General features: G+C 50.6%; 1 protein-coding gene and 1 non-coding gene across 6 annotated transcripts; both read left to right on the top strand.

Moving 5' to 3' along the window:
* The first annotated feature begins 2,341 nt into the window (after positions 1 to 2,341).
* On the top strand, positions 2,342 to 25,036 carry AMMECR1L (AMMECR1 like). Of its 5 annotated transcripts, XM_040971166.1 has the most exons (8): positions 2,342 to 2,641; positions 3,888 to 3,997; positions 13,517 to 13,961; positions 15,747 to 15,857; positions 16,135 to 16,249; positions 17,158 to 17,248; positions 20,058 to 20,154; positions 21,806 to 25,036. In XM_040971166.1, the coding sequence occupies exons 3-8, from the start codon at positions 13,555 to 13,557 to the stop codon at positions 21,915 to 21,917; spliced, it is 933 nt and encodes a 310-aa protein (XP_040827100.1). In that variant the 5' UTR covers positions 2,342 to 2,641; positions 3,888 to 3,997; positions 13,517 to 13,554; the 3' UTR covers positions 21,918 to 25,036. The 5 variants fall into 5 exon arrangements, with proteins under 5 accessions (XP_040827100.1, XP_040827097.1, XP_040827098.1 ...); XM_040971165.1 differs by lacking the exon at positions 2,342 to 2,641 and having other exon boundaries at positions 3,677 to 3,997; XM_040971163.1 differs by lacking the exons at positions 20,058 to 20,154; positions 21,806 to 25,036 and having other exon boundaries at positions 2,467 to 2,641; positions 17,158 to 17,673.
* LOC121150363 lies at positions 7,680 to 7,806 on the top strand. The gene has a single exon (XR_005882955.1). It is a non-coding gene; the product is annotated as a small nucleolar RNA ACA64 (small nucleolar RNA).
* Positions 25,037 to 25,226: the final 190 nt, after the last annotated feature.

The following is a 25,226-nucleotide window of genomic DNA, read 5'->3' as shown; positions in this document are numbered from 1 at the left end:
AAAAATAAATAAAATCGGGTCCTGCGAGATGGCGCAGTGGTTAAGGTCCTCGCCTTGCACGCCCGGGATCCCATATGGGCGCCAGTTCTAATCCCTGCAGCCTCGCTTCCCACCCAGCTCCCTGCTTGTGGCCTGATAGAAACGTTGTGGATGGCCCAAAGCCTTGAGACCCTGCACCCGTGTTGGAGACCTGGAGGAAGTTCCTGGTTCCTGGCTTCAGATCAGCACAGCCCCAGCCGTTGCGCTCACTTGGGGAGTGAACCATTGGATGGAAGATATTTCTCCCAGTCTCTCATCTCTGTATATCTGACTTTGTTATAAAAACAAAATTTTTTTGAAAAAACTACAAAGGACCTTTTAAGGGGCATTCTGATAACGGGTAGTATGGCTGTGTCACTCATGCCCACCATGGCATTTTGCGATCACCCTGAGGGCTTTACTGTTGTTCTCCTTCCCCAATTATTTACCCATTGCTTATCGCCTTCCACTTTTTTTTTTTAGGCACTTGGGCTGCACATCACAGCTGTAGGGCTGCACATCACAGCTGCATCTCTGCCATTCTGCCATGGAGCAGGTGTCTATGGGATCTTCAGGAAACAAGAAAATACAGCATCTGCCTCCTCCTTAGCAACAAAACCACCTTTTTTTTTTTTTTTAAGATTTATGTATTTATTTTATTTGAAAGGTAAATTTCAGAGAAAGAGTAACAGAGATCTTCCACCTCCTGGTTCATTCTCAAATGGCCACAACAGCAGGAGCTGAGCTGACTCAAAGCCAGGGGCTTCTTCTGGGTCTCCCATGCAGTGCAGGATCCCAAGGCTTGGGCCATTCTCTGCTGCTTTTCCAAGCCATCAGCAAAGAACTGAACTGGAAATGGAGCAGCTGAGACTCAAACCAGTGTCCAAATGACATGCCAGTGCCACAGATCAGAGGACTAGCTTGATTTGCCACCGTGTGGAGTCTTTCCCGAAACTTCCCTTTCCCAGGCTGAGGGCAAGGGCCACTTTCTGTGTTGATTTGGGAGTGTTTCAAGTGTGACTTGCTGCATTATTTACCTCGTGGCAGCTCTGGGAACTAGGGAGCAATAACTCCCTTATCTCCAGGCCGTTCATGACCACGTAGCACCACCCTGGGAGCAATAGACCAAACCTCCTTTCCAGATGAGGTGTTTTTTTTTTTAAAGACTTTGGGCTGGAAAGATAATCACTGTGGGAAATTTATTTCTGATTTTTTTTTTTTTAAGTCGGAAGTTGGCCTTCTTCAGAAACCCTGAAGACAACCAACATGGAAAGTGCCTTCTGGCTTCCTGCCTCCTGGCATTTTGGCTGGGGGCCATCTCAGCATAATTTGTAGTTTCTCTGGCAGACAGTGGAGGTGTCAGAACCCGGCAATCAGAGCTTTCACAGCACACACATCACAGAAGCACTTCCTTGTAATGATGAAGACTGCTGTAGATTTTGTTTGTTTAAGAAGCCTGTTTTACGGGCTTCAGTCGGTTTTTCTGGACAACACCCGTCGCCATCTGGAAACAAGCCTTGTTTTTGGCTAGAGAGGACCTGGACCACGTTAGGTTTGGCGCGGTTAGGGAAAGCAGCTCGCTGTTTGCAGAGGCCACGGTCTACTGCACAATCCTGTCCAGCTAAGATTCTACCTAGGTCATCTCTCGCTGGGGTTCCCGGGGCTCAAGGACGGGGAGGGCCTCCTGACTGACGCGGGCTGGCGGCGCCCGTGCCCTTCAAGGTGCACCCGGTGGCTTGATTTAAGTTATTCCGAGCCGACCGTTACAGGCTCGCTGGAAGGCCACGGCCGGGGACTCTGACGAGGCGACCGGAGCGGGGCGAGGGAAGAGAGGAGGAAGCCTTGGCACCTCAGTGCTGGGGTCTCTCCCGGCGGGAGTCCCCAGCTCGCTCGCGGCCCGAACCTGGACCTGGCAGAGTTCGGCATAATGCCGCCGCCGCGAGGCCGGACTACAACTCCCGGCGTGCTCTTCACTTGCTCGCAGAGCCAGCCGCCCGGCATGCACTGCGAGGACAACCTGCCAACCTGGCGCGACGCCCTGCCCGGTCTGCACCGTACAAGGGACGATCCTGGCTTGCACCCCCGTCTTTCTCCCTCGTGGTTCCCTCTTTATCCCAACTGCATGCGATCCGGCCCTTGGAGTAGACAGCAGCCTCCTAAATTCAGTCCCTCAGACTCAGAGCCAGCCAGTCAGGGGCGGAATGGCAGAGCACGTGACGCGAGTGGGGCGGGGACTCAGGCCACGTGACGCAAACGGGGCGGCGCTCCGACAGCTTCCTGATATCTATGGTTCCTGGGCGCTCGCTAGAGGGCGTGTGGCCCGCTGGAGGACTCCCTACATTCTTCCTCCATTACCTCACTGCCTCCGGTGACTGCTGGGATACGGGCGGACTCGGCCGCGGCTCGACTCAGTCCTCCAGCCTCCCGGGGAATACCTCCAGTCCGTCCCAGCCGCCGCCGCCCGCCGCCCGCCGCCTTCGCCCCGCCCCGTCCGCGCCGCGCGTCCGCGGGGCCCACTTCTCTCGGGAGCCCCCACCCAGGCGCATGGCTCCATGAAGCGGGAGGAGGAGGCAGAGCGCGAGAGGTCCCGTCCGCCCCGGCCGCGTCTGGGCCAGGAGAAAAGGTGGGACACGGGAGACCGCGCCGCGCCGAGGCCGGGCCTCCTCCGGGTCGCCGCCGCCGAGGCCGTCCTCCCCGGCGGTGGAGGGTCCCCGGACGGGGTGGTCGGGCGGGGGAAGGGCCCTCGGCGGCGGGCGCGGCCTCGTGTCCGGCGGAGGGCCGGGGGGCGCCGAGCGGGCCTGGCGGGCGGCCGGGAGGCGGCGGCGGGGCTGCGCAAAGTTTTGGGGAGAGGGGGGATCTCTCGGGCGGCTCCCACCCCCTCCCCCGCCGGCGTCGGGATTCCACCCCCGCGGCTCGGCCCCAGCTGTCCTACCCGTCGTCTCCGCCACTTTTCCCCCTGTCCCTCCCCTGCCGGGCCTGTCCCCCCTCGCCCCATCGGCCTTTTCCTCCTAACTCCTCACGCGCGCGCTTCCTCTTCCTCTTCTCCGCGGCCCCACCCTCGGCCCCTCCTTCCCTCCCTCCCGCCCTCCTTCCTGATCCTCGGCGTCCCCCCCCCCAGCCCCCGATTTTCTCCTCCTGGGGTTTCGTCCCGGTCTCTTGCTCGGGCGCTGCAATCCGCCCTTCCTACCCTGCCCTCCTCCGTCCCCATGTCCTGACGTGAACCCGGGTCCGTGCGCCTCGCTCGCTCCGACTGCTCCCCGACTCCCGGCTCCTGGGATGGGGTGGGTGGGGTCTGGAGGCTCCTGTTTACATCTTAGGGACGAACCTGAGCCTGTGATACCCTCCCCCTCCCCAGGGGCGGTGGCGGAGAGTTGGGGAGGACCTGGGGGGAGTTGGTGAAAGGAGATGGAGGCCAGATCCAGAGTGAGGCCGACCCTTAACCCTCTCCCGGCTTGAGAAGATGGCCTGGCTGTCCAGTAATTGAGCGCTGCCTGACAGACGATGTGGGCATCTGTGTGTCTTCTGAAACCCGTCTGAGGGCCCGGAAATGGTATACCCCGGCCCGGCAGAGAGTCGTGACCCAAGTTGGTGGTGGTGGTGGTGGGGAAGTTGGGGTGCCTGCCTCAGACTCAGGTGCAGTAAAGACTTTGATCTTGAGCGTCCTCCTTGGGCCCCAGGACTTGGGGGCGCTGCCTCGGAGTGGCAGTTTGAAGGATTGTGAAGTGAGAAACACTTGTGTAGCTGACAGCCGTCCCCGCTGCACCGCCGGAAAATTTCTCTGTTGTGGTTTTGTTTTGTGTTTCTGCAACCGGATCTTCCCTTGGCGCTGGGGTCCCTGTTGGCTCATGGCGCCTGTATTTCCGCCTTAGGTACAGGAAGAAGGAATGGAATCGGAAGGAAGAAAATTCATTCCCGAGGCAAAGTAGCTCCCCTCCTCTGTTGTAGCCGCTCCTCTGCTAATACAGACTTTCTGCTTTCAGTGAGTATCCCCCTTGGCCGGAGGGAGAAGAGGCTCGTGGCACCATCTTTGCTTTCAGGCCCCGTGTGCGGATTTGAGGGTCAGAGATTAGCGGTGTTGATGAGGTCCTTGCGTCTGCTTTCTGTGCAGACCCTCTGCGTGTGCTCAGGCGGTTTTGTTATCCGTCAGTCCCTCCATGGTGACTGATGGTGTTGCAGAGGGACAGTCTCTCTCTCTCTCTCTCTCTCTCTCTCTCTCTTTCTCTCTCTCTTCCTCTCTCTCTCTTCCTCTCTTGTGCTTGAGGAGTGGCTACCCAGCCTTCCTCACAAATGCAGACCCGCCAGAGAGGCTGTCTTACCTCCATCGCGCCTGCCCTCAGTGCAGCTCCTGCTCAGTCAGCTCTTGGCTCTCTTGGGCACGGTGGTTTCAGTCTTCGTAGACCTGGGAAACATTTTGGCCTCCAGCCACAAGGTCACCCTCCACCACAGACTTGAAAGAAAGCAAGGAAAATCCTGTGTGTCAAGTTCAAACAAAACTCTGGAAAACATCACCACTGTGCTTGCTTGGGTATGTGTCCTTCCTGTCACCCCACTCTATTGGGGGTTGTCAGTTCTTCCAGCTTCCCGACCCCTCCTGAGCCAGTGAGGCAGTGGGCAAGCGTGTGCATTGTACAGCGCCCCCAGACTGAGGCACAGAGAGCGCTGGATTTTGCTGTAATCCCCTAGAAAAGGGAGAGGGAATCAGAATAAACTTGATTCCCGTGTTCTTTGATCTGAGTCAGTGTGAAAATATATAGTTCTGCGAAGCTTTAAAATATCTAAATCTCGGGCCCCGCGTGGTGGCCTAGGGGCTAAAGTCCTCGCCTTGAATGCGCTGGGATCCCATATGGGCACTGATTCTAGTCCCAGCAGCCCCACTTCCTACCCAGCTCCCTGCTTGTGGCCTGGGAAAGCAGTCGAGGATGGCCCAAAGCCTTGGGACCCTGCACCCACATGGGAGACCCGGAAGAAGTTCCTGGCTCCTGGCTTCAGATCAGCATAGCACCAGCCGTTGCGGTAACTTTGGGAGTGAATCATCGGACGAAAGATCTTCCTCTCTGTATATCTGACTTTGCAATAAAAACAAATCTTTAAAAATAATAAAATATATAAATCTGAAAAGTAATTCAACGTAGATGGGTTTTGCAGAGAAGGGGTCCCCCCCATCCCCAAGCCTCTGGGGGAACATGTGGTCTGGCACGTGCCTGTGTGTTTGTGACAGGGTTTCAGAAACGGCGGTAGTTGCCTCGGATGGTTGCCAGAATGTTTGTGAGGCATTCCTACACCGGCTTCCTGGAATAGTTTCCTAAGTAGGCCAGAACTACAGCTCAGGTACCATTTCAGTGCCCATAACGTAATTCTTAAATTGGATCTCAGCTCTGTCACAAAGAGGACAGCACGGCCCCGTGGGCAGAGGGCGCAGCCCGAGCAGCTGTCTGGATGCAGAGGCCCTGTGGGCCTTTGCTTTTGTCCCACACCCTAGCCTTCGGGACCGTCGCCTTCCTCTCAGCTTGGGCAGGCTAGCCTTCTTTGTTTTTCCTCCTCTGGATATTTTAATCCAGTTATTGTTTGAAATAATCTGGTTTGACAAAGTAGAAGTAACCTTGGTATTTAGTGTATGTTGAGACTTCTACAGTTAGAGCGCCGGTTGCCAGTTCAGTCTGAGCTTCGCATTTGTCTCTAAGCTTAAGTGAGGAGCTGGGGCGCTAGAACTCCCAGCAGCTCCCTGCCTGGTTTCCTTTGTTGTCTGGCATCTCCGAATGAAAAGGAGCAGTGGGTGATGCACTGGAAGCCATTGCTTTCCACAGAGGAGCACGAGCAAGGTCAGTGCATCATCAGCCCACATTGATCGTTTTGCTCTTTTAGACTGCAAGGTGGTTGCTAATAGAACTGCTTTAACGAGAGCACTGATTTCTCAGGAGCTTGCTCAACTCGGAGCTCTGTTATTTTCTTCACCGATTTGTGTTATTAGTAGGGTGTGACAGCGGCATCAGGAGTAGCCACTGCGTAATATCTGCGAGGTGCTTTTTCATGTCTCACTCATTACTCACCTAGAGCTCAGTCACTCTTAATTCTCTGGTAGCAGGAGCCAAGCTCGTGGAGACGCGGCAGTCAGCTGCAGGGTGTGGAGTTGCTGGTGGCAAGTTGGAGCCGCGGGCAGCAGGGAGACCAAGCCCAGAGCCTTTGAAGAAGGGAGCCTTGTACCCGCCATGAGGAAGCCTGGTCTACCGAGTTGGGTGTACAAGGCAGGGTGTCTTCCTGTCTGACGTCAGAACTGGCCGTCTGGCCATTGTCGTAAACATCAGAAGTCGATCAGAAATGGTCGGTGGCACGGTGAACGTTGTGTGTCAGAGCTGCACTTGGGAATACTGGCATCACATTCTGCTCTGGGTCAAGCCCCGGCTGCCTGCTTGTGAGTCACCTTCCTGCCAGTGCTCCTGGCATGGGGAGAAACGAGGGGGAGTTACCAGCTTTAGCTCGCATTTAGGGAGTGACCCAGCAAATGAAAGGGCTCTTGGTCTCTTGTTGACATCCTCCTCCTCAGGCTCATACTCTTCTCTCTCTCTCTTTCTCTCTCTCTCTCTCTCCCCCTCCCTCCCTCGCTCCCTCCCCCCTCCTCCCCCCCTCAGGCTCATATTCTTTTCTTTCTCTCTCTCCTCTCTCTCTTTCTCTCTCTCTCTCACTCTCACACACACACACACACACACACACACAGACAGAGCCTTTCATCTCTGAAATCCTCCGTTGTCACCTAGGCAAATAAGCCTGGTGGCTTGTGCAGTGCCTGTCATGGACAGGAAGGGTCTTCCCCAGGAGTGTCACAGAGCATGCCATCAGGGCAAGCCTTGACCCCCCGTAGGGCTGGGGCCAGGGCTGGACGCCGAACAGAGTGTTTTATTTTGTGGTTATTCTTCCTTTATAAGAGAGAAGGAGGGACAAAGAGAAATCAGTCTTCTGTCTGCTGGTTCAGTACACAGATGACGCAGCAGCCAGGCAGAAGCCAGGAGCAGGCAGTGGCTTTGGTTGCTGTGCCACAGCTCCTACCCTGCCCGTGTGTTTCAGCAAGCACAACAGCTGCTGGCATAAATTGAGCTGAGGGGTAAAATTGGAATAACAGTTGACCTCATTCTCAGGACAAGAGTTAACGGGGGGGGGGGGGGGAGGCAGAATGAGATTTTCCTATGCACTGATTCACATCCCAGATGGCCTCTAGAACCAGCACGTGGTCAGGTCCGAGCCAGCAGCTGCATCCGGATCTCCTACATGAGTGACATGGCCCAAACACTTGGACCATCTTCTGCTATTTCCCAGATTCATTAGCTGAGACCTGGATGGGAAGGGGAGCAGCTGCGACACAAGTTGGTACCCTTACCGACTGTTGGAGTCATGGTTGGTGGTTTTACTCACTCACAGCCGCTAGCCCCTGCAGTGAGTAATTGTTAAACCATCCCTTGGTTTAGGCTGAATAGACTCATTGTGGTTGATAAGACTAGTCACTTTTGAGTGGAAACACTCCTCAGCCAGCACCTCACATGATACTGAAGAGCTAAAAGAGTAGGTTGTACCTCGCAAAAAAAAGGCTTCCCCAGGTGCGGGTTGCCCTTCTACACCAGGTAGGTTTTGTTTCTGCTGCTCAGTGCTTCTCGGTGTTCTAGGAGGGTGGCGTTGGTTGAAAATCACTCTGGCTTTGGCCGTGGCCTTGGGTGAGATTCAGCGCCTAGAGCCACCAGGAGCTTCAGCTCACCGCCCACAGCTTCAGTGTGGAGAGGTGAAACCCAGGCTCCGACAGGCACAGATTAATAATGGTGATAATGGTGAAATGAGTAAAGAAAGCACACTGAAGCAGCGTGCTTAGGGCTCTGTAGGTAAGCTTGTTGGTGATCGTCAGCAGGGCCTGTGTGGGGCATGTATGCTGCATGTGAGCCCCGTGTTGCGGGATCTCGGGCATTGCTCTGCCAGCAGCTTGGCAGAGCCGAGGAACAGTCGCGGAGTGGCCTGTGCTGTGTGTGGGGAGGACCTGTGAGGAGGGCAGGTCCTACAGGGACAGGGAGGACTCAGTAATGGGCCTGGGCCTCCCTTATTTCTCACCGGCTAGGTCGAGCAGTGTCAGTCAAGCATACAAAGAAAGTTGGTGTGGTTTGCTGCCTGAGTCCTGGCCCGCTCACATTCTTTCCTGTGGTTCCGTTAATATTTGCTATAAAGCATAAGCTAGTAGATAAGTAAAGCCATTCAGGAGGAGAAAGTGGGATGGGGAGAGGAGATGGAGAGTAAATGCAGATGAAATAAGCTTGTATGCAAAAATTGTTCCAGCTAGATACTGGTTCATTATATTATCCTCTTTGGGACCTAGTGCAGTAGCCTAGTGGCTAAAGTCCTCACCTTGTACATGCCAGGTCCCCATAAGAATGCAGTTCTTGTCCCTGTGGCCCTGCTTCACATCCAGCTCCCTGCTTGTGACCTGGGAAAGCCAGGGCCTTTGGACCCTGTACCCACGTGGGAGACTTGGAAGAACTTTCTGGCTCCTGGCTTCGGATCAACACAGCTCTGGCTGTCGTGGCTGCTTGGGGAATGAATCGTCGGATGAAAGATCTTCCTCTCTGCCTCTTCTCCTCTCTATATGTCTGATTTTGCAATTTAAAAAAATTATTATCTTCTTCTGTTTATGTTTAAAACTGTCCATAAGCATAAGTTGGTAGTAGTTTTTGGGCCCAACAAAATGGCTCAGTGGCTAAATCCTCACCTTGCAAGTGCCAAGATCTCATGTGGTTGCTGGTTTGTGTCTTGGCTGCTTCATTTCCAGTCCTGCTCCCTGCCTGTGGCCTGGGAAAGCAGTCAAAGATGGCCCAAAGCCTTGGGACCCTGCACTCACATGGGAGACCAGGAAGAAGCTCCTTGGTTCCTGGCTTTGAATTGGCTCAGCTCCAACTGTTGGGACCATTTGAGAGTGAACCAGCAGATGGAAAATTTCTATAAAATTTGATCTGCCTTTCCAATAAAAAGAAATGGTATTTTTAAGGGATACTAGTTTTTTTAAAAAGTTTTATTAATTTGAAAACTAGAACGACAGAGGTGTCTTTGATGTGCTAGTTTACTCCCAAGCGGCCAGCACTGAGTCGGCCTGAAGCCAAGTCACCCACACCGGTGACGGGCCCAAGTACTCCAGCCATCCTGCCCTGGTTTCCCAGGTGCACTAGGAGAGCAGCTAGGATTGGAACTGGATCTCTGACCTGGAGTTTCAATGTGGTGAGGGCGATCTGACATGTTGTAACGCCGTGCTGGCCCTGGAGTAAGTTGAAATAAACGATTTGTGATTTGTTGGTGACATGGATGGTCTCTTGCCCTTGGATACTGCAAGTTCGTTTGTGTGCTTGGTGAGCACTAGGTTTTGGTTGGTTGCATTGCTGTCGAGTCCGGTCTGGGAGCAAGAGTTTCCAGTCAGCCTGCTATCCTGCCCCGCTGCAGGTCAGTGCCCGGATGGCAAGCAGGTGTGGCCCCTGGTGGCTGGAGGACGCCTTCCGTTGCTCTCCCGTGAGGTGTTTATCAGTCTGGTGGCAGATTTCTCAACTTAAGAGCAGGCTCACCTTCTTGTGATGTTGAGCCGTCTCCTTCGGGCATGGTGTGGTGCAGCAGGAATTCTGAGGGAATTCTTTTTCCACTGCTGGTGGTCGGGGTCTTTGAATTCTGGGTTCAAAAGGCAGAGGTCTCTTAAAACTCCAGCTCTCTGGAGAACATCCCCTGCCCGTTGTAATGCACAGGTTACAGAGTTGGGAGAGAACTTGGGCCACTGTTCTGCGCCCAGGTAACCTGGCATGGGAGAGGTGGGGCTGACATGTTGACATTGGACTTTGTTTTAAATAGTTCTTGGTCCATTTTTTGGTGGTAAAATGCCATAAACTCTCAGTTTATTTTAGAGTGCCCTGCAAGGTAATTTGCCTGTTTACTATGTGCTTAGGAATGGGCTGGAATCTAATGAACTTGACCTGCAGGTCTTACCCTGTGTTGTGGAATCAGCCGATGGATTGTGGTCCATATCCTGTTTCTACCACTTAGTGTGGCATTGTGGCTCTGGGCAGATTCTCTTGGCCGCTGTTCTTGACACTCCTGCTCTTAAACAGGGGGCTAACCCTGTCTGCTTACCGGGTGTTCTGACAAGTCAGTGGGATGCTGTTTGGGAAGTACCTATTGTGCAGAGTCAGGTCTCTTCAATGTGGGAGCTGCTGTCCCAGTGAGAGCAGCTAGGTGTAGTGGTACTGACTCAGGACTGGGCACTGAGCTCTGCCCTTCATGAGTGGTCAGTTTGCTTAGCCCTTCCAGTTCTCCCAGGAGCCAAGGATTGCTGGTACTCTTGCTTTGAGTGAAGTGAGTCAGAGAAAGATTAATTTGGAGGTAGTAGGATTTGAAACCAGGCTCTGTGGAGCTGAGGCAGCATTTTTTTTTTTTGTATTTTATTGGAAAGGCGGATTTACAGAGAGAAGGAAAGAAGGAGAGACAAAGATATTTCACCCACTGGTTCCCCCTCCCAGTGGCTGCAGTAGCCGGAGCTGAGCCAATCAGAAGCCGGGAGCTTCTTCCGGGTCTCATGTGGGCACAGGGTCTCAAGGCTTTGAGCCATTTTTTACTGCTTTCTCAGGCCAGTAAACAGGGAGCTGGATGGGAAGTAGAACAGCTGGGACCTGAACTGATGCCCATAAGGATGCCAGCACTTGCAGTGGAGGACCAGGTCCAGAGGCTCCCTGTCTTCACAGTCTGTCGGTGACACCCATGTCTAGGAGCATTCTCATGGAGATTGCACTGTATCGGTACATCAGGCTGTCTCAGAAAGGAGCCCATTAAACCAGACATTGAAGTGTGCAAGTATTTTATGCCTTAATTTTTGAAAAGATTTCTTTTCATTTTATTTCAGAGGCAGAGACAGATCTTCCATCTACTTGTTCCCTTCCCATATGCCCTCAACAGCTAGGGATGGGCCAGGCCAAAACCAGGAGATGGAACTCAGTCTGGTGTCTCCATCTGGATCCTTGCGCAGGGACCCAAGTGTTAGAACCAGCTCCTGTTGCTTCCCATGGCGCACATTAGCGGGAAGCTGGATCAGAAGGGCCAGACCTAGGACCGGGCACTATGAAATGCCAGTGTTCCAAGCAACAACTCTACAATTGGGCTGTTGTTGTGTAGTGGGCAAAGCCACTGCATGTGATGCCAGTTAGTCAGTGTTAAAGCTGAGCCTGCTCGACTTCCAATCTAGTTCCCTATTAATGGTCTGCGGAAAGCAACAGCAGAGGGCTCAAGTGTTCCCACCCATGTGGGAAGCCAAGATGAAGCTAGCTTTAGCCTGGTCATTGTGGCCATCTAGGGGCTAAACCAGCAGATGGAAGATCTTTCTGTTTCTCTCTTGTTTCCTCTCTTTCAAATAAGTACGTAAATCTTGAAAAGCAAACACTCGAGGCCAGAGCATTGGACATCATGCTCATCCTCTCTACCGTGGGGCACTGGCATCCCATATTGGCAGTGGTTTGTATACTGGCTGTTCCACTACTCATGAAGCCCTCTGCTTATGGCCTGGGAAAGCTGCAGAGGATGGTCCAAGGCATTGGGCACCTGCACCCATTTGGAAGACCAGGAAGAAGCTCCTGACTGCTGTATTTGGATCAGTTTGGCTTTGGCTGTTGCTGCCATTTGTGGGGAGTGAATGAAAACGTTGGTTTGTAAATGCTTATATCTTGTTCAACTAAGTGACATGTTAGTGTAGAAAGAATGGCATTGCAGATGGGGTGTGTTAATATCAGTTGGATTCAAAATGCTGTAGAGGAAGGACACCCATTATGAACTGGAGGGGAGAAAAGAGTGAAGGGGAGAAAAAAAAAAACGCTGGCCAGTAAATTTAGTGAAATGAAAGTTTTAAAAAATGTTGTAGAGGGCCTACACAATGGTTTGGTTATTAAATCCTTACCTCACAAGTTCTGGACTCCCGTATGGATATGAATTTGTGTTCTGGATGCTCCAGTTCCCAACCAACTCCCTGCTTGTGGCTTGGGAAAGCAGTAGAGGATGTTTCAAAACCTTGGGACCCTGCACCTGCGCGGGAGACCCGGAAGAGCTCCTGGCTCCTTGGATCGGCCACTGTGGCTACTTAAGGAGTGAACCAGCCAACAGAACATATTTGCCGCTCTTTCTCTCTGTAAATCTCACTTTCCAATAAAAAAAAATTTTTTTTAAGGATTTGTTTAATTTCTATTGGAAAGTCAGATATACAGAGAGGAGGAGAGAGAGGAAGATCTTCTGTCTGATGATTCACTCCCCGAGTAACCGCAACGGCCAGTGCTGTGCTGATCCGGAGCCAGGAGCCAGGAACTTCCTTCAGGTCTCCCACATGGGTGCAGGATCCCAAAGCATTGGGCTGTCCTTGACTGTTTTCCCAGGCCGCAAGCAGGGAGCAGAATGGGAAGTGGAGCTGCCAGGATTAGAACCGGTGCCCATATGGGATCCCGGCGCGTTCAAGGCGAGGACTTTAGCCGCTAGGCCACACCGCCAGGCCCTTACCTTTGGGTTCTTAAAGGAAAAAAAAAATTACATAGTGTAAAAGCATCGCTTCCTGCTGTGTTGCCATCAGCAGCTGAGGCACTAGGGTTCCCTGGCCCTTGAGATGCTGCGTCTTGCTAAGCTGGCTGGCTTTGTGTCTTCCTGCCTGCCTATGACAGAGCAGACCTGGCTACCTCACAAAAGGACTATGAGACCAGGGTCATTGGTCTGAATCAGTGTTTCTCCCAGGTTGCAGTTTCTTTGAATGGGGTCTTGAAATAGTGGAGCAATGTGCAGAGGTCAGAGTTGAGTTCGGAGGGGAACTAGAGGAAATGAAGGAGGGGCTGGGAAGGGGGTTGCTGTGAAGATGGGTGTGAGCTGTGACTTTGGAGCTGTGCCCTGTACCAAGTGAGCTTTCCCTCTTCAGTCCAGGCCCGATGGGTTGCAGAGGCAGACGTAAGGTGGTGCTAACAATGCGACAGGATGTGGTTAGCGAGGGAAGGCCTGGCGCTTCCTCTGGAGTTCTATAAAAATAGGATAGTTCAATTTGGAGCCTCTAAAAAGGGTGAAGACAGCACCTGATGCTGAGCCTAGCTGGTCAAGGGCAGTCTTCCTTCGTTCTTGAGGTGTCCTACCCCAGCTTCACCCTGGCTGCTACCTACCCCTTGTTGTTCCCTTAGGGCTGCTGGGCACAGAATCCTGCTTGTTGCTTGCCTCCACCCATAGGGTAATAGGCTTTATGGAAAATGTTGGAGTAGTTCCCTGGAGCAATGATGGGGACCTGGTCTGGCACTTAGTGTCTCTTGCTGCCCTGCTGCAGTGCATCACATCTGGCTGTGGGACTCCGAAGGCTGACCGGACAGGAGCACTGGTGACTCCTGCCTAGGCTCTGCAGACTTGGGCTTTGATGTTATTGTCATCGTCGTTGCTCTCTTCTTTTAATGAAGCACCCAAATTAGCACTCACCTGTTCCCTTTTCGCTTAGGGTTCTGCAGCATTCCAGGCCTCGAGCATCGCATCAGGATGGGAAAAAGACGTTGTGTTCCTCCACTCGAGCCCAAGTTGGCAGCAGGCTGTTGTGGGGTCAAGAAACCCAAGCTATCTGGAAGTGGAACACACAGTCACGGGAATCAGTCCACAACTGTCCCCGGCTCTAGTTCAGGACCTCTTCAAAACCACCAGCATGTGGACAGCAGCAGTGGACGGGAGAACGTATCGGACTTAACTCTGGGGCCTGGAAACTCTCCCATCACACGAATGAATCCCGCATCGGGAGCTCTGAGCCCTCTCCCCCGGCCCAATGGAACTGCCAACACCACGAAGAATCTGGTGGTGACCGCAGAGATGTGCTGCTACTGCTTCGATGTACTCTACTGTCACCTCTATGGCTTCCCACAGCCTCGACTCCCTAGATTCACCAATGACCCCTAGTGAGTAATGCAGGCACTGGGGGCAGTGTGGTGGGGTTGTGAGGGCAGCTTTCTGGGGCATTCTTTGAGAGGACCAGCTGTTTCTAACGCTTCAATGTCCTTCAAGCAAAGGATGGTGGGAAAAGAATGAAAAGAAATGTCCGGATGGTATTGAGAAAACTGAGTGGATCAGGAAGGGGAGGGGCCGAGGTTCTATTTGGATGGGGATGTAGGTCTGATAGGGTTGCTGGTAATGTTGTCTTCTGTTGGTTCACACAGCAGCGGCTAGGTCATTACACCTTGACATTTGGAGACAGCACACCACTGGGGACGCACGTAATGTTGGAGGTTTTTTTTTTTATTTAGTCATTCATTCATTCATTCATTCATTTGAAAGGCAGAGTGACACAGAAAGAGGTCTTCTTTCTGCTGGTCCATTCCCCAAATACCTGCAGTGACCAGGGTTAGGTCAAGCTGAAACCAGCAACCTGGATTCCAACCAAGTCCCCTACTCAGGTGTCAGGAGTCCGAGCACTTAGGCCAGCCTCTGCTACTCTCCCCGGCACGTTGGCGGGATGCAGGAACGGGAGCTCGGCAGCCAGGACTCACTCTGGTGCCTGGACGTGGGATGGCAGCATCATAGGCAGTGACCTGCTCCACTGTGTGTCCTGAGCCTGCTCAGGGCCTCTGCTGCCTTTGGAACATCTCTTCTGACCTGGAGGTGGCTTTGAACGCACCGTGAAGAGCATTGCTTTTTCATGAGGCTTATTTTTAGGGGTATTCCTTGGAATATATGTCAATCTAATATTGTTCATGCCCAACTATTGGTACAGACAGTAGATGATATGAAAAAGATTTGTTTAAAAAACAAAAACAAAAAGAAAAAAAATTATTGAATTGGCATATCACGCACTAAAGCCAGTTACTAGTTCGCATTAAAAAATGTGCTGACCTTGTAGAAAAATAATGCTGTGTGACATATTGTCAGAAAACTCTGAACTGGCCGGCTAGTGACTGTGAGCTGGGGTGGCACCAAGATGTTGCACTCAGAATACATATTTGAAAGAACCAAGGACCCTTGGCCTTGGCCTGTAGGGTTTGTGTTTCCACCTCGCAGGCTGTGGAAGTCTTCCTAACTTTCTGACTAGGTTTGAGGACAGTAACTGTGGCTGCGGCCATGTGAGTTCCTTTTTGGAAGGAAAATGTGAGAGGTGAGAGATCTGGGAATCTTTGTAACAGTGATGCAAGAAATAGGTCACCGCAGGAGTGTGGTGGGGGTCTTAAGCAGGGGCTCTACCCCTCGCCTCTCCTGAAATGGCTGTCACTGTCGGGCTGATAGAGCCTAGTGAAGCATGACTTTGGCCCAGGAACTGAAGTGTCAAATGCTAAGAAGTTTTGTGGAAGACACATTGTTTTCTCTTCTGCACACTTAGAAGCAGGAAATATTTGTAGTTGCTAGGAGGTGTAATTACGGGAATAATGTGGGTGTGCCGGCAAGTGGGTCACCATGAAGGATGGAGCTGGGAACTGCGGCTACCCATAAAAACAAGGTAAAGAAGAGAACATGGAGAATTATAAGAACATGTTGAGACCTAAGCAGTGGAAGAGGAAAATAGTACATAAATGTGGTATATAAGTGAGTTAGAGCCATCAACACGGAACCCAGGGTGGCCACACGGAGAGGAGGGCCTTTTTCCATGTCGCTTTAGGCTGTCCTTGGGGACGAGCAGGGGCAAAGCCGAAAGATGATGTTCCCGTAAATGAGTCACTTAGGCCTGGAGAATGTCTTGTGTTCTGCTTTTTTAGTCCACTCTTTGTGACATGGAAGACAGGGCGGGACAAGCGGCTTCGTGGCTGCATTGGAACCTTCTCAGCCATGAATCTTCACTCAGGACTCAGGGAATACACGTTAACCAGGTAAAGCCACCGGGTGTTAAAAACTGTAAATGACTGACTAGACTCAGAAGCAACCATGTGTGTCTTCTAAATGACATGTGGAGCGTTCACTTCTTGGTAATCAGGAAACACGAGGGCTGTGACCTCATGGGTCACGTGCCAATTCAGGTGTAGACACTTAGTGTGAATGGGTTGCTGTTGTTGGGTGTCTAAGGATTCATAGCTGTGGGCTCTGTGGCACGTGATGTCAGCTCCCAGCTCCAGAGCAGCCTCACTCGTATTTTCTGTCCTCCTCCAGTGCACTTAAGGACAGCCGATTTCCCCCCCTGACCCGAGAGGAGCTGCCTAAACTTTTCTGCTCTGTCTCCCTCCTTACTAACTTTGAGGATGCCAGTGATTACCTGGACTGGGAGGTGAGAACAGCCGCATTTGGAACTCTGCATCTCTCGTTGCATTTGGGTTCGGGTTAGTACATGGTAATGTATCTCCTTCATTGAGAGAGGGTCTGAGAATGTGCAGGCTGAGTTTGGAACCCATGGTGGGCAGCGCGGGTAACGGAAAAGGTGCTGCTGTGGCACAAGTGAGAAGAGACAGAAGTGTTTCTTCATGGCCCACCATGTTCTGTAGCCCCTCTCCCCATCTAATAAGAACTGGGATGAAGGGAAATATCCCAGGTCGCTCTTGTAAGAGTATCAGTGAAAGTTTCCATGAAGAGTCAGTTAAGAACAGTCACGTACCCAGATTAAATCTGTGGCATGTGCATTTATTGGGATGGGGTAAAATATTCAAAACTATTGGGTGAGCTTTCTTTCTTTTTATTTAAAAAGTAGAGTGACAGAGAAAGAGGAAGCAACCAGAGAAGTCTTCCTTCCTACTGGTTCACTCTCCAAATGGCCACAATAGCTAGGGCTGAGCCAGGCTGAAGCCAGGAGCTCCATCTGGCTTGGTTCCCCACATGGGTGCAGGAACCAAAGAACTAGGTCCATCTTCTGCTTTCCCAGACACATTAGCAGGGAACTGGATCCAAAGTGAAACGGCGGGGACTCAAACCGGCGTCAGTATGGGTTTCTGGCAGGGTGGCAGCTTAACTTGCCATACCAGAATGCCGGCCCCCCATCTGAGCTCTTTGAAGAATTTATTTCTACAACCTTAACATTCTCAGAGAGCTTGGGCTTTCCCTAAAGCTGAACTTACGGCCTCTGTGTGGGTCTGGGTCGGGACGCTGGTCGGGAACGTGCCAATTCACAAGTGTGTATAGGTGATTGGACAAGTCCTATCAAGAGTAAGTAAATGCCATGTACTTGGTTGTATTTTTCTGTAGGTAGGGGTCCATGGGATTCGAATTGAATTCATCAATGAGAAAGGCGTCAAGCGTACAGCCACGTATTTACCTGAGGTTGCTAAGGAACAAGGTGAGTCAGACACGCGACATTTTAGTGGGGAGTATGAGTCCCAGTGGTGCCCTGGAGACATGTGTCCTCTGTCCTCCAAGCGTCCACTAGCAGTGTGTGGCTTCTCACCCACTGCCTCATGGATTCCTGTAGAGAGGAATGAATCCCAAAAAAGAGAGGAAGGAATGCCACTTTCCTTTCTTGCCTGCTTCTCAAACACCTCCTGCCTGCTTCTCAAATACTTCCTGCCTGCTTCTCAAACACTGAGCAGTTTTCATTTCCAGGCCCCTTAATAGCTTGACCTGGAAAATGGATGTTGCCATTCTGATGGTGAAATCATTAACTATTGTGACACTTAACCAAGGGCAAAGCCAGCTGTTTAGCAATGACTCTTGAGCTAGTAACTTTATTTTTTTTTAAGATTTACTTATTATATTGCAAAGTCAGATATACAGAGAGGAGGAGAGACAGAGAGGAAGATCTTCCGTCCATTAGTTCACTCCCAGAGTGGCCACGATGGCCGGAGCTAAACCTATCCAAAACCAGGAGCCAGGAGCTTCTTCTGGGTCTCCCACATGGTTGCAGGGTCCAAAGACTTTGGGCCACCCTCTATTGCTTTGCCAAACCACAAGCAGAGAGCTGGATAGGAAGTGGGCCCACTGGGACTTGAACCAGCACCCATACGGGATCCTGGCATATGCAAGGTGAGGAGGACTTTAGCCACTTGGCTACTGTGCCAGGTCACTAGTAAGTTTTTAAAATGGAGATGTTAAAGGCAGAAAATGGGTTAGGTCGTTTTCTCTGAGAACTAGAAACACACCTGTAGATGTTACTTGTTCATTCTTTGACATGTAACCCAGTTCTCTTTCTTTCTCGGAATTAGTCTATTTTTGAAACTAATATGTAAAACACAGTATTTCTTGAGTGTGAATCTGGAGTCAAGAAAAATACCCAGTTAAGACGAGCTTACTATGAACAAAGCCATTACCCTGTTGGTTCTTTGTGGGTGTTTAACCTTTTTCAGAAGTGTGGATGTGGCACGGAAAGGAAGTCTTTAAGGATCCCATAAGACTTTTTCTCTGCGTAAAGATTTTTTATTGCAAAGGCAGATTTACAGAGAGAAGGAGAGACAGAGAGATCTTCTTTTTGTTGTTTTACTCCCAAATGGCCACAATGTCCAAAGCTGAGCCAAAGCCAAACCAGGAACCAGGAGCTTCTTCCGGGTCTCCCTCACAAGTTCAGGGTCCCAAGGCTTTGGGCCATCCTCTACTGACTTCCCAGGCCACAGACAGAGAGCTGGATTGGAAGTGGAGCAGCTGGGACACAAACTGGTAGTTAAATGGAATCCTGGCATTTGCAAAGCGAGGATTTAGTCACTGAGTCATTGCACTGGGTCCTAATTTTTCTTTTTTCTTTTTTTTTTTTCCTTTTAAAGAGGCCTTTTGGTGGTGAATTGCATACAGTAATGTAGGCAAATAGTTTTGCTATTTAAAGTTGATTGGAGAAATGAAAATTGGGGCCCATCGTGATAGCTTAGGGGCTTAAATTCTCACCTTGCATCTGTTGGGATCCCATATGGGCGCCAGTTCATATCCTGGCTGCTCAACTTCCCTTCCACATCCCGCATGGGAGACATGCAAGAAGCTCCTGGCTCCTGGCTTTGGATCGGCTCAGTTCCAGCTGTTGCTGCCATTTGGGGAGTGAATCAGCAGATGGAAGATCTCTATCTCCTTCTCTCTGTCAATCTGACTTTCCAATTAAAAAAAAAATCTTTCTTTTAAAAATATGTATAAAGATACATTTTTTTAAAAAGCGAAAAAAAGAAATGAAAAATTTCCAAGATATAGTTAGTAATTTAGGGTAGTCTTATTTTTATTACAAAGTCAGATATACAGAGAGGGAGAGAGAGAGCAAGATCTTCTGTCCAATGATTCACTCCCCAAGTGAGTGCAATGGCTGGTGCTATGCCAATCCAGAGCCAGGAGCCAAGAACTTCCTCCGGGTCTCCCACACGGGTGCAGGGTCCTAAAGCATTGGGCCATCCTCTACTGCTTTCCCAGGCCACAAGCAGGGAGCTGGGTGGGAAATGAAACTGCTAGGATTAGAATCAGTGCCCATATGGGATCCCAGCGCATTCAAGGTGAGGACTTTTGCCGCTAGGCCACTGTGCCGGGCCCAGAGTACTTTTTTTTTTTTTCTTTTAAACTGTCAAAATGATGTGTAAAAACAACATAGGCATAAGTGGGGTTGCTTCAGAAAGATTGTGAAAGTGTGTGTTATCCTTTTTCTCAGCTTTGCAGCTAACTTTCTAAGGTTTCCTTCCATGTGTGTGATCAGCTTTCTCGTCCTTCCTAAAGAAAAGACCTCCTTGCTGCTGTCAGTTCTCTGTTGTAGAAAGCAGGACTTCTAGAAAGGACCAGACCGAAGGAAAGCCACGCAAAAGAATACGGGCTGCCAAATTTGAATTCCTCTTCTCACACACAGCAGCCCTGGGTATTGGCATTAGGTCAGCAGGCCAGTCTAAGTTGGGACTATGATTGTTCCTGGAGAATTATACTGGGATTACATCTTCCAGGAAGGATGCAGGAGTAGGGTCTGCGGACAGCCACGATGGCTTTTGTCTGGCTGGGACCTCATGTCTCAGTCTCCACTGGACTGTGAGGAAGGCAGATGGGGCTCCAGGTATGTGGGGTCAGTTTCTCTGGGCGTGCTCTGCCCAAGCGACTGTGCTGCTACTGGAATCTCATCCCTCTCCCTGCACTGGCCACACTCAGGCACGTGATCCTCTGGCATGCTTGTGTGCTGACCTCCATGTGGCTTCTCTTCTCAGACTGGGATCAGATCCAGACAATAGACTCCTTGCTCAGGAAAGGTGGCTTTAAGGCTCCCATCACCAGTGAATTCAGAAAAACCATCAAGCTCACCAGGTAAGCTGGTGTCTCAGTGTTCTTGCCATTTTAATTTAGCTGGGGTTGGTTGGATGGAGGATAACTGGAGGGGAGAGAAGAAGGGAGGAAAAAATGTCTCTGCTAATATCCCAAAGCAAAGAAGTATAGGTGAGGCTTAAGCTCTGAGGAGGCAGTGGCAGCAGAGACAGATGGCCCGGCAACCACAGCTGATGTGATGGCAGTCGTGGGGCTGGGGGTGAGGCCTGCTCAGCAGGTCATGGGTTTCTTTGGCAGGCCTGTTAGAGGATGCGGGAAAGTTACGAGGGAAGGCTCATGGTGTGGAATTTCAGGGTCAGCCAAGTGCTGTATCCTGACCACCTGTGCAGTCAGGTGGCAGGGGATGTAGGTGAGAGAGAGAAAATAGTTTTTATGAAACATTAAAGAAAAATGGCTCCCCTGTTTGTGGACCGCCCTTCCTTGGGGAGGCAGCCTAGTATCTCAGAAGGTGCATGAGCTTAGGGTCTGAATCCCTAAGCCAAACTGGGGCCAGTTAGTGTGGCTCTCTGGGCCTGTCTCCCGTTGGTAAGATGGGAACCACAGCACCTTGGGATTACTTTAGGATGTGGTATGGTGACGTTTAGACCTGACCTGGGCCAAGCCACATTGTAGGTGACAAGTGGATGTCAGCTCTCTTCCTGTCCCTGTGAGAATCGGCAGCTCTGAGGAGTTTAGCTCCTGTGGACCTGTGTTGGGCCCTCTCCTATAACATGCTGAAGAATCATACGCTAGCCTCACAGGTCTGTTCAGAAATAACCCCGTGTTTTCGAAATGCTTTGGATTCCAAAATTTAAAACAGCAACAACAAAATGCTTCAAATACAAAGCATTATTATTATTATTATTACAATTTATTTGAACAGCCATTTCCCTGTCAAAATTCAGGAATAATCACCTTGCAGTGGAGGAGTGATTACAGTGGGAAAGAGATGGCTCTGGGTAAGGATTGTCACCCAGCTCCTGTGGTCTGTAGTAGGCTCCATAGGTTTGTAACACCCCATGCTTCGCATCCTGACTCATGGCTCTTTCCAGAGCAAAGCCAAAGTGCTATGGATTCTGTTCTGGTGACCCTGTGATATGGCATATTCATCTGGGGATTGAGACCTGTCTTATATAGCCCCGAGGATCCTATAACCTGATTTCATCAGAATTTGACCCAGAATTAGGTATCTGTGCCCCTTTTAGTTATAATGACTTGTTTGTTGCTCTTTTGCAAATGGAGGTTGCATTTTTGTCCAGTTGATCTCCTTTTAACCTGAAAGTGGACTCACAGTGTACACTGGGTTTTGGTGCAGCCAGCCATCTGCCAATCTGCCACCCGTTTAATTTGACTTTGACATTCTTCATCCAGACCCCAGTAGCAGATTGCTTCCAGGCTGCTTACGATGAGCATATGTAGAGTTTGAAGGTGGGCTGTGCTGGAACACATTCTCAGGGTGGATCGTGATTGTGCTTTTTCATCCTGTTCATGTGTAATAACAACATTGTTTTCTTGTGCTGTCTTTTCATTTTTTGTAAGTAAGATTGGTCTTCCATTCTTTCAAGTGTGGAATAAGCTTTTGGTTTTCTCTGCTGAGTGGCGTTGCAGAAGGAAGTGTTTGAGTCGTAACACCCTGTCCTGTTTCCTTGTACAGGTATCGGAGTGAGAAGGTGACAATCAGTTACGCGGAGTACATCGCGTCTCGACAGCACTGTTTCCAGAATGGCACTCTTCATTCCCCGCCCCTCTACAATCATTACTCCTGACACACGGCTGCATGACCAGTCCCACCCCCCTGTGGCCACCAATGGCTATGACATCATTGGAGCAGATGCCTCCTCTTCCTGGTCCAGTTACTTCTATTACTGCACCATTTTATGATGCTAGCTTCCGTTGCCAAGTCTGCCTCCCACTGACTGAGGGGGTGGGGTTACACTGAATGAAGCAGAACTTTGAGGGGCCCAAGCCTTATCTCAGCCTTTCCTCAATATGGGGTTCCGTTGGATTGGGGCTCCTCCGTGACTAGTGAGAATTCCTGTGGGAGTGCGGAAGACCCTTGGCTTGTGCTTTGCCACGTGTGTTGGCCTCGCGCCGGAAGCTGGAGTTGATGATCCAAGAAGGCGTACCCCACACACACCCCTGCAGCCTCCCCAGATCAAATAGGTGTACTCCCCTGGCAGTCTGGGCAACGGAGACCAACAACAAACACTTTTAGGTTGTTTTAAATTCATTTTTTTAAACTTCCGATTTATTGTGTGTACCAAGAGTTGTTCACCACCTTCATGCTTCATAAGTGGACGCCATGTTAGGGTTAAGCGTGGGCCCCTGGAGTCCCCCGAGGCTCCCGGACAGAGACCCACACCGAGATCGGAAGCCCTGCAGCTGGCGTTGCAGATCTCATTGCTCAATCAGCCCTCCAGTTCTCATCCCACTCTGTCGGACTTGGTGGCACTCTGCCTGCGTTGAGTCTCCTGGTGTAAAACAGAGCTCGGGGCTGTAGCCTGCTGAGGAATGAAGCAGAGAGGTCTGCCTGCAGGTGTGCAAGCAGAGACCTCACCACCGGCCACCTTGCTCCCCTGGTGGCTGTGCCTGGAGCTGGATGGAGGTTCTCGGAAGTATAGCTGTGCCCTTCTGTTGTGGGGTTGGGTCTAGGAAGATGGGTGCCTATTGCAGGAGAGAAGCCTGGGTCTGTTTCTCAGGCCTGCATCCCAAGGGACCTTGAGGCAGGGGTGTTCTTTTTTTGCGGTCTGCCTGTGGAAGCGGTGGACGTTGCCGTCCTTTAGAGGCGAAGCTGTGTAGTGAAGGTGAATCTTTGGTCTTGCCTTACCAGGGCATATCTCTTGACAGCTCATTTTCCCCTCAGGCATTCAAACTTTCTTATTGTTGCTGACTTCCAGATAGCTGTCAGCAAGCTTCACCTACCCCTTCCTCCATCCTTTATCACTTGGTGAGTTTGTAGAAGTAGGGGATTTGGGTGAAACTTTCAAATGGCCACAGAGGCACTGCTGAGGTGACTTGCGGGAGTAGGTGGCTGGCTAGAGGGGCCAAAGGATGATACACTGGCTTTCAGCAGCATAGCTGGAGAACTATGACAGCAGGCTGGGCACAAGCTAACAGATTAATTTATTTTGTAAAGTTGATGCTGTGATGGTGTGGCTTTCTGAAATGGGCAGATATTCAAGTCAAGAGATCTTTGGCATTTGCTTCTGCCAGGGATATGTGAGGGAGAATACAGGTGACATGAAGGTGCCCAGGCCTTGCCCTCTCCACTCCCTGCTGCTGTGCCTGGTCCCTACAGCCTGCCATGTTTCTCTTGCCATGTTAAGTGAAGGTGAAGGAGTCATTTCATGACTTCATGCTGCTGAGAACAAATGTTACCAACAGATACTCTTCGGTGCCATGGATGATGATGCTAGGGTGGTCAACTCTGGACCAAGCCACCCTCCGGTTTGTACAACAGTATTGACACATAGGGCTACACTCATTACTGTTTAAGTGTTCTATGTTAAAAGTTGTGTTTAATTTCTAAAGATTAAAAAAAAAAGCAAAAAAAAATGGTGCTAAACTTCCTCCCTTGAGCACGCTCAGTGAGACTGGTCATGCAAGCATTTACAACGCCACGCTCTTCAAGCCCATCTCTATGTAGACATATTGCCCTGTTCATCTTCCCCAATGTATAGTATGTTGGCTTTGTTTATTTTTTTAAATTTTAATGAGGGTAGGATAGGATACCTGCCATTTAAGCAAATGAACAGAAATTTTAAAAATCCAATAAATGGGGGAGGAAAAAAAAATCAGTGCACAAGAATTGGGGTGGTAGATGAAAGCCCAGCGCACCCTGGAGTGGGCTCAGTGGCTTTGGCATGAAGAAGCCTTACTCCCTGCACATTCCTTTATGCTCCCATCCACGCACAGCAGTGGAAACACTTGGGGGCCTCCTGCCTCATCAGGAGCCACCGGGAGGTGGCCCCGGGAGGAATGGGGGCTGTGAGCCTCCTACCCGAACGGGGCTGGTCAGGAAGCAGTCATGAGAGCAGTGGCAGGTGGCTCTCAAAAAGGTACCAAGTCTAGATCATCCACGTGACAGCTTTGCATAGGGAGGTGATGGCTCTGAACTGGGACTGAATGGCCTGCCACATGCATGACCAAAGCAGTGATGCGATGATAGGGTTTGGGGAAAGTTTTACTGCTGAGTGTTACTGCCTGTGCCCCTGAACCACTCGGGCAAAATAGGTTGCAAGAGGAACCAGTTAGTCCACCTGTGCTGGCTTGGCTCGGTTTGGAGCAGGTCACATCCCTAGCTGTGAGTGCCTTTCGGTCTGGGAAGTTGGCTTGTCTCATCATACCCGCAGCTAGGACATTCTCTCCCTGTAATTATGAACTGTCCTTGTTTCACATGAACTCAAAGAGGATGTCTTTGATGTTTGTCAACTGTTGGATTGTTTCCCACTGTGCGGTTGTTAAAACTTTTTCGCTTCATAATATTAAAACAACTCCTGTTAGAGACCCTTCCTACGCGGAAGGCTTGTAGTAGAAACATTACATATATTTTGTTGTTTATAATAACAATCATCTATACACAAGAAGTCCTAGGTGTTAGTACTTTGCACAAGATCCATTTTCCATGATCTGTTAACATCTGCAATCTCACTAACTGTTGGTGTTATTTTCTATGGGGATTTCTGGAGCCTAGGAAGCTGTGTGTTCTTTCTGTTAAGTTTTTGTTCTAACTTCCCTGAAGCAAGAGACTGTATGGCCTTCAGTGCAAAGACTTCAGACCAATTCTTTGTATTACACTTGGTTGCCTCTCGGCTATTTAACTTCTGAGTGCAAATCATTGAACTCTTTAACGAAGTATTGTAGAGAATAAATCATAATGGGTAAACATCTTGGGTTCTGCCTCTTTCTTTTTAGCTTTGTGGCATGGCTTAGGAGTGGCTGGGGAAGGTCATTATTTAAACACAACCTCCAGGGCTCAGTGCAGTAGCCTAGCAGCTAAAGGCCTCACCTTAAACACACCAGGATCTCATGTGGTTACTGGTTATCCCAGTGAACCTGCTTCCCATCCAGCTCCC

Source organism: Ochotona curzoniae, unplaced genomic scaffold (genome assembly GCF_017591425.1).
Source record: "Ochotona curzoniae isolate NIBS_2020 unplaced genomic scaffold, NIBS_Ocur_1.0 scaffold_4953, whole genome shotgun sequence".
Taxonomy (NCBI): Eukaryota; Metazoa; Chordata; class Mammalia; order Lagomorpha; family Ochotonidae; genus Ochotona; species Ochotona curzoniae.
This window is presented reverse-complemented; position numbering and strand designations above follow the sequence as displayed.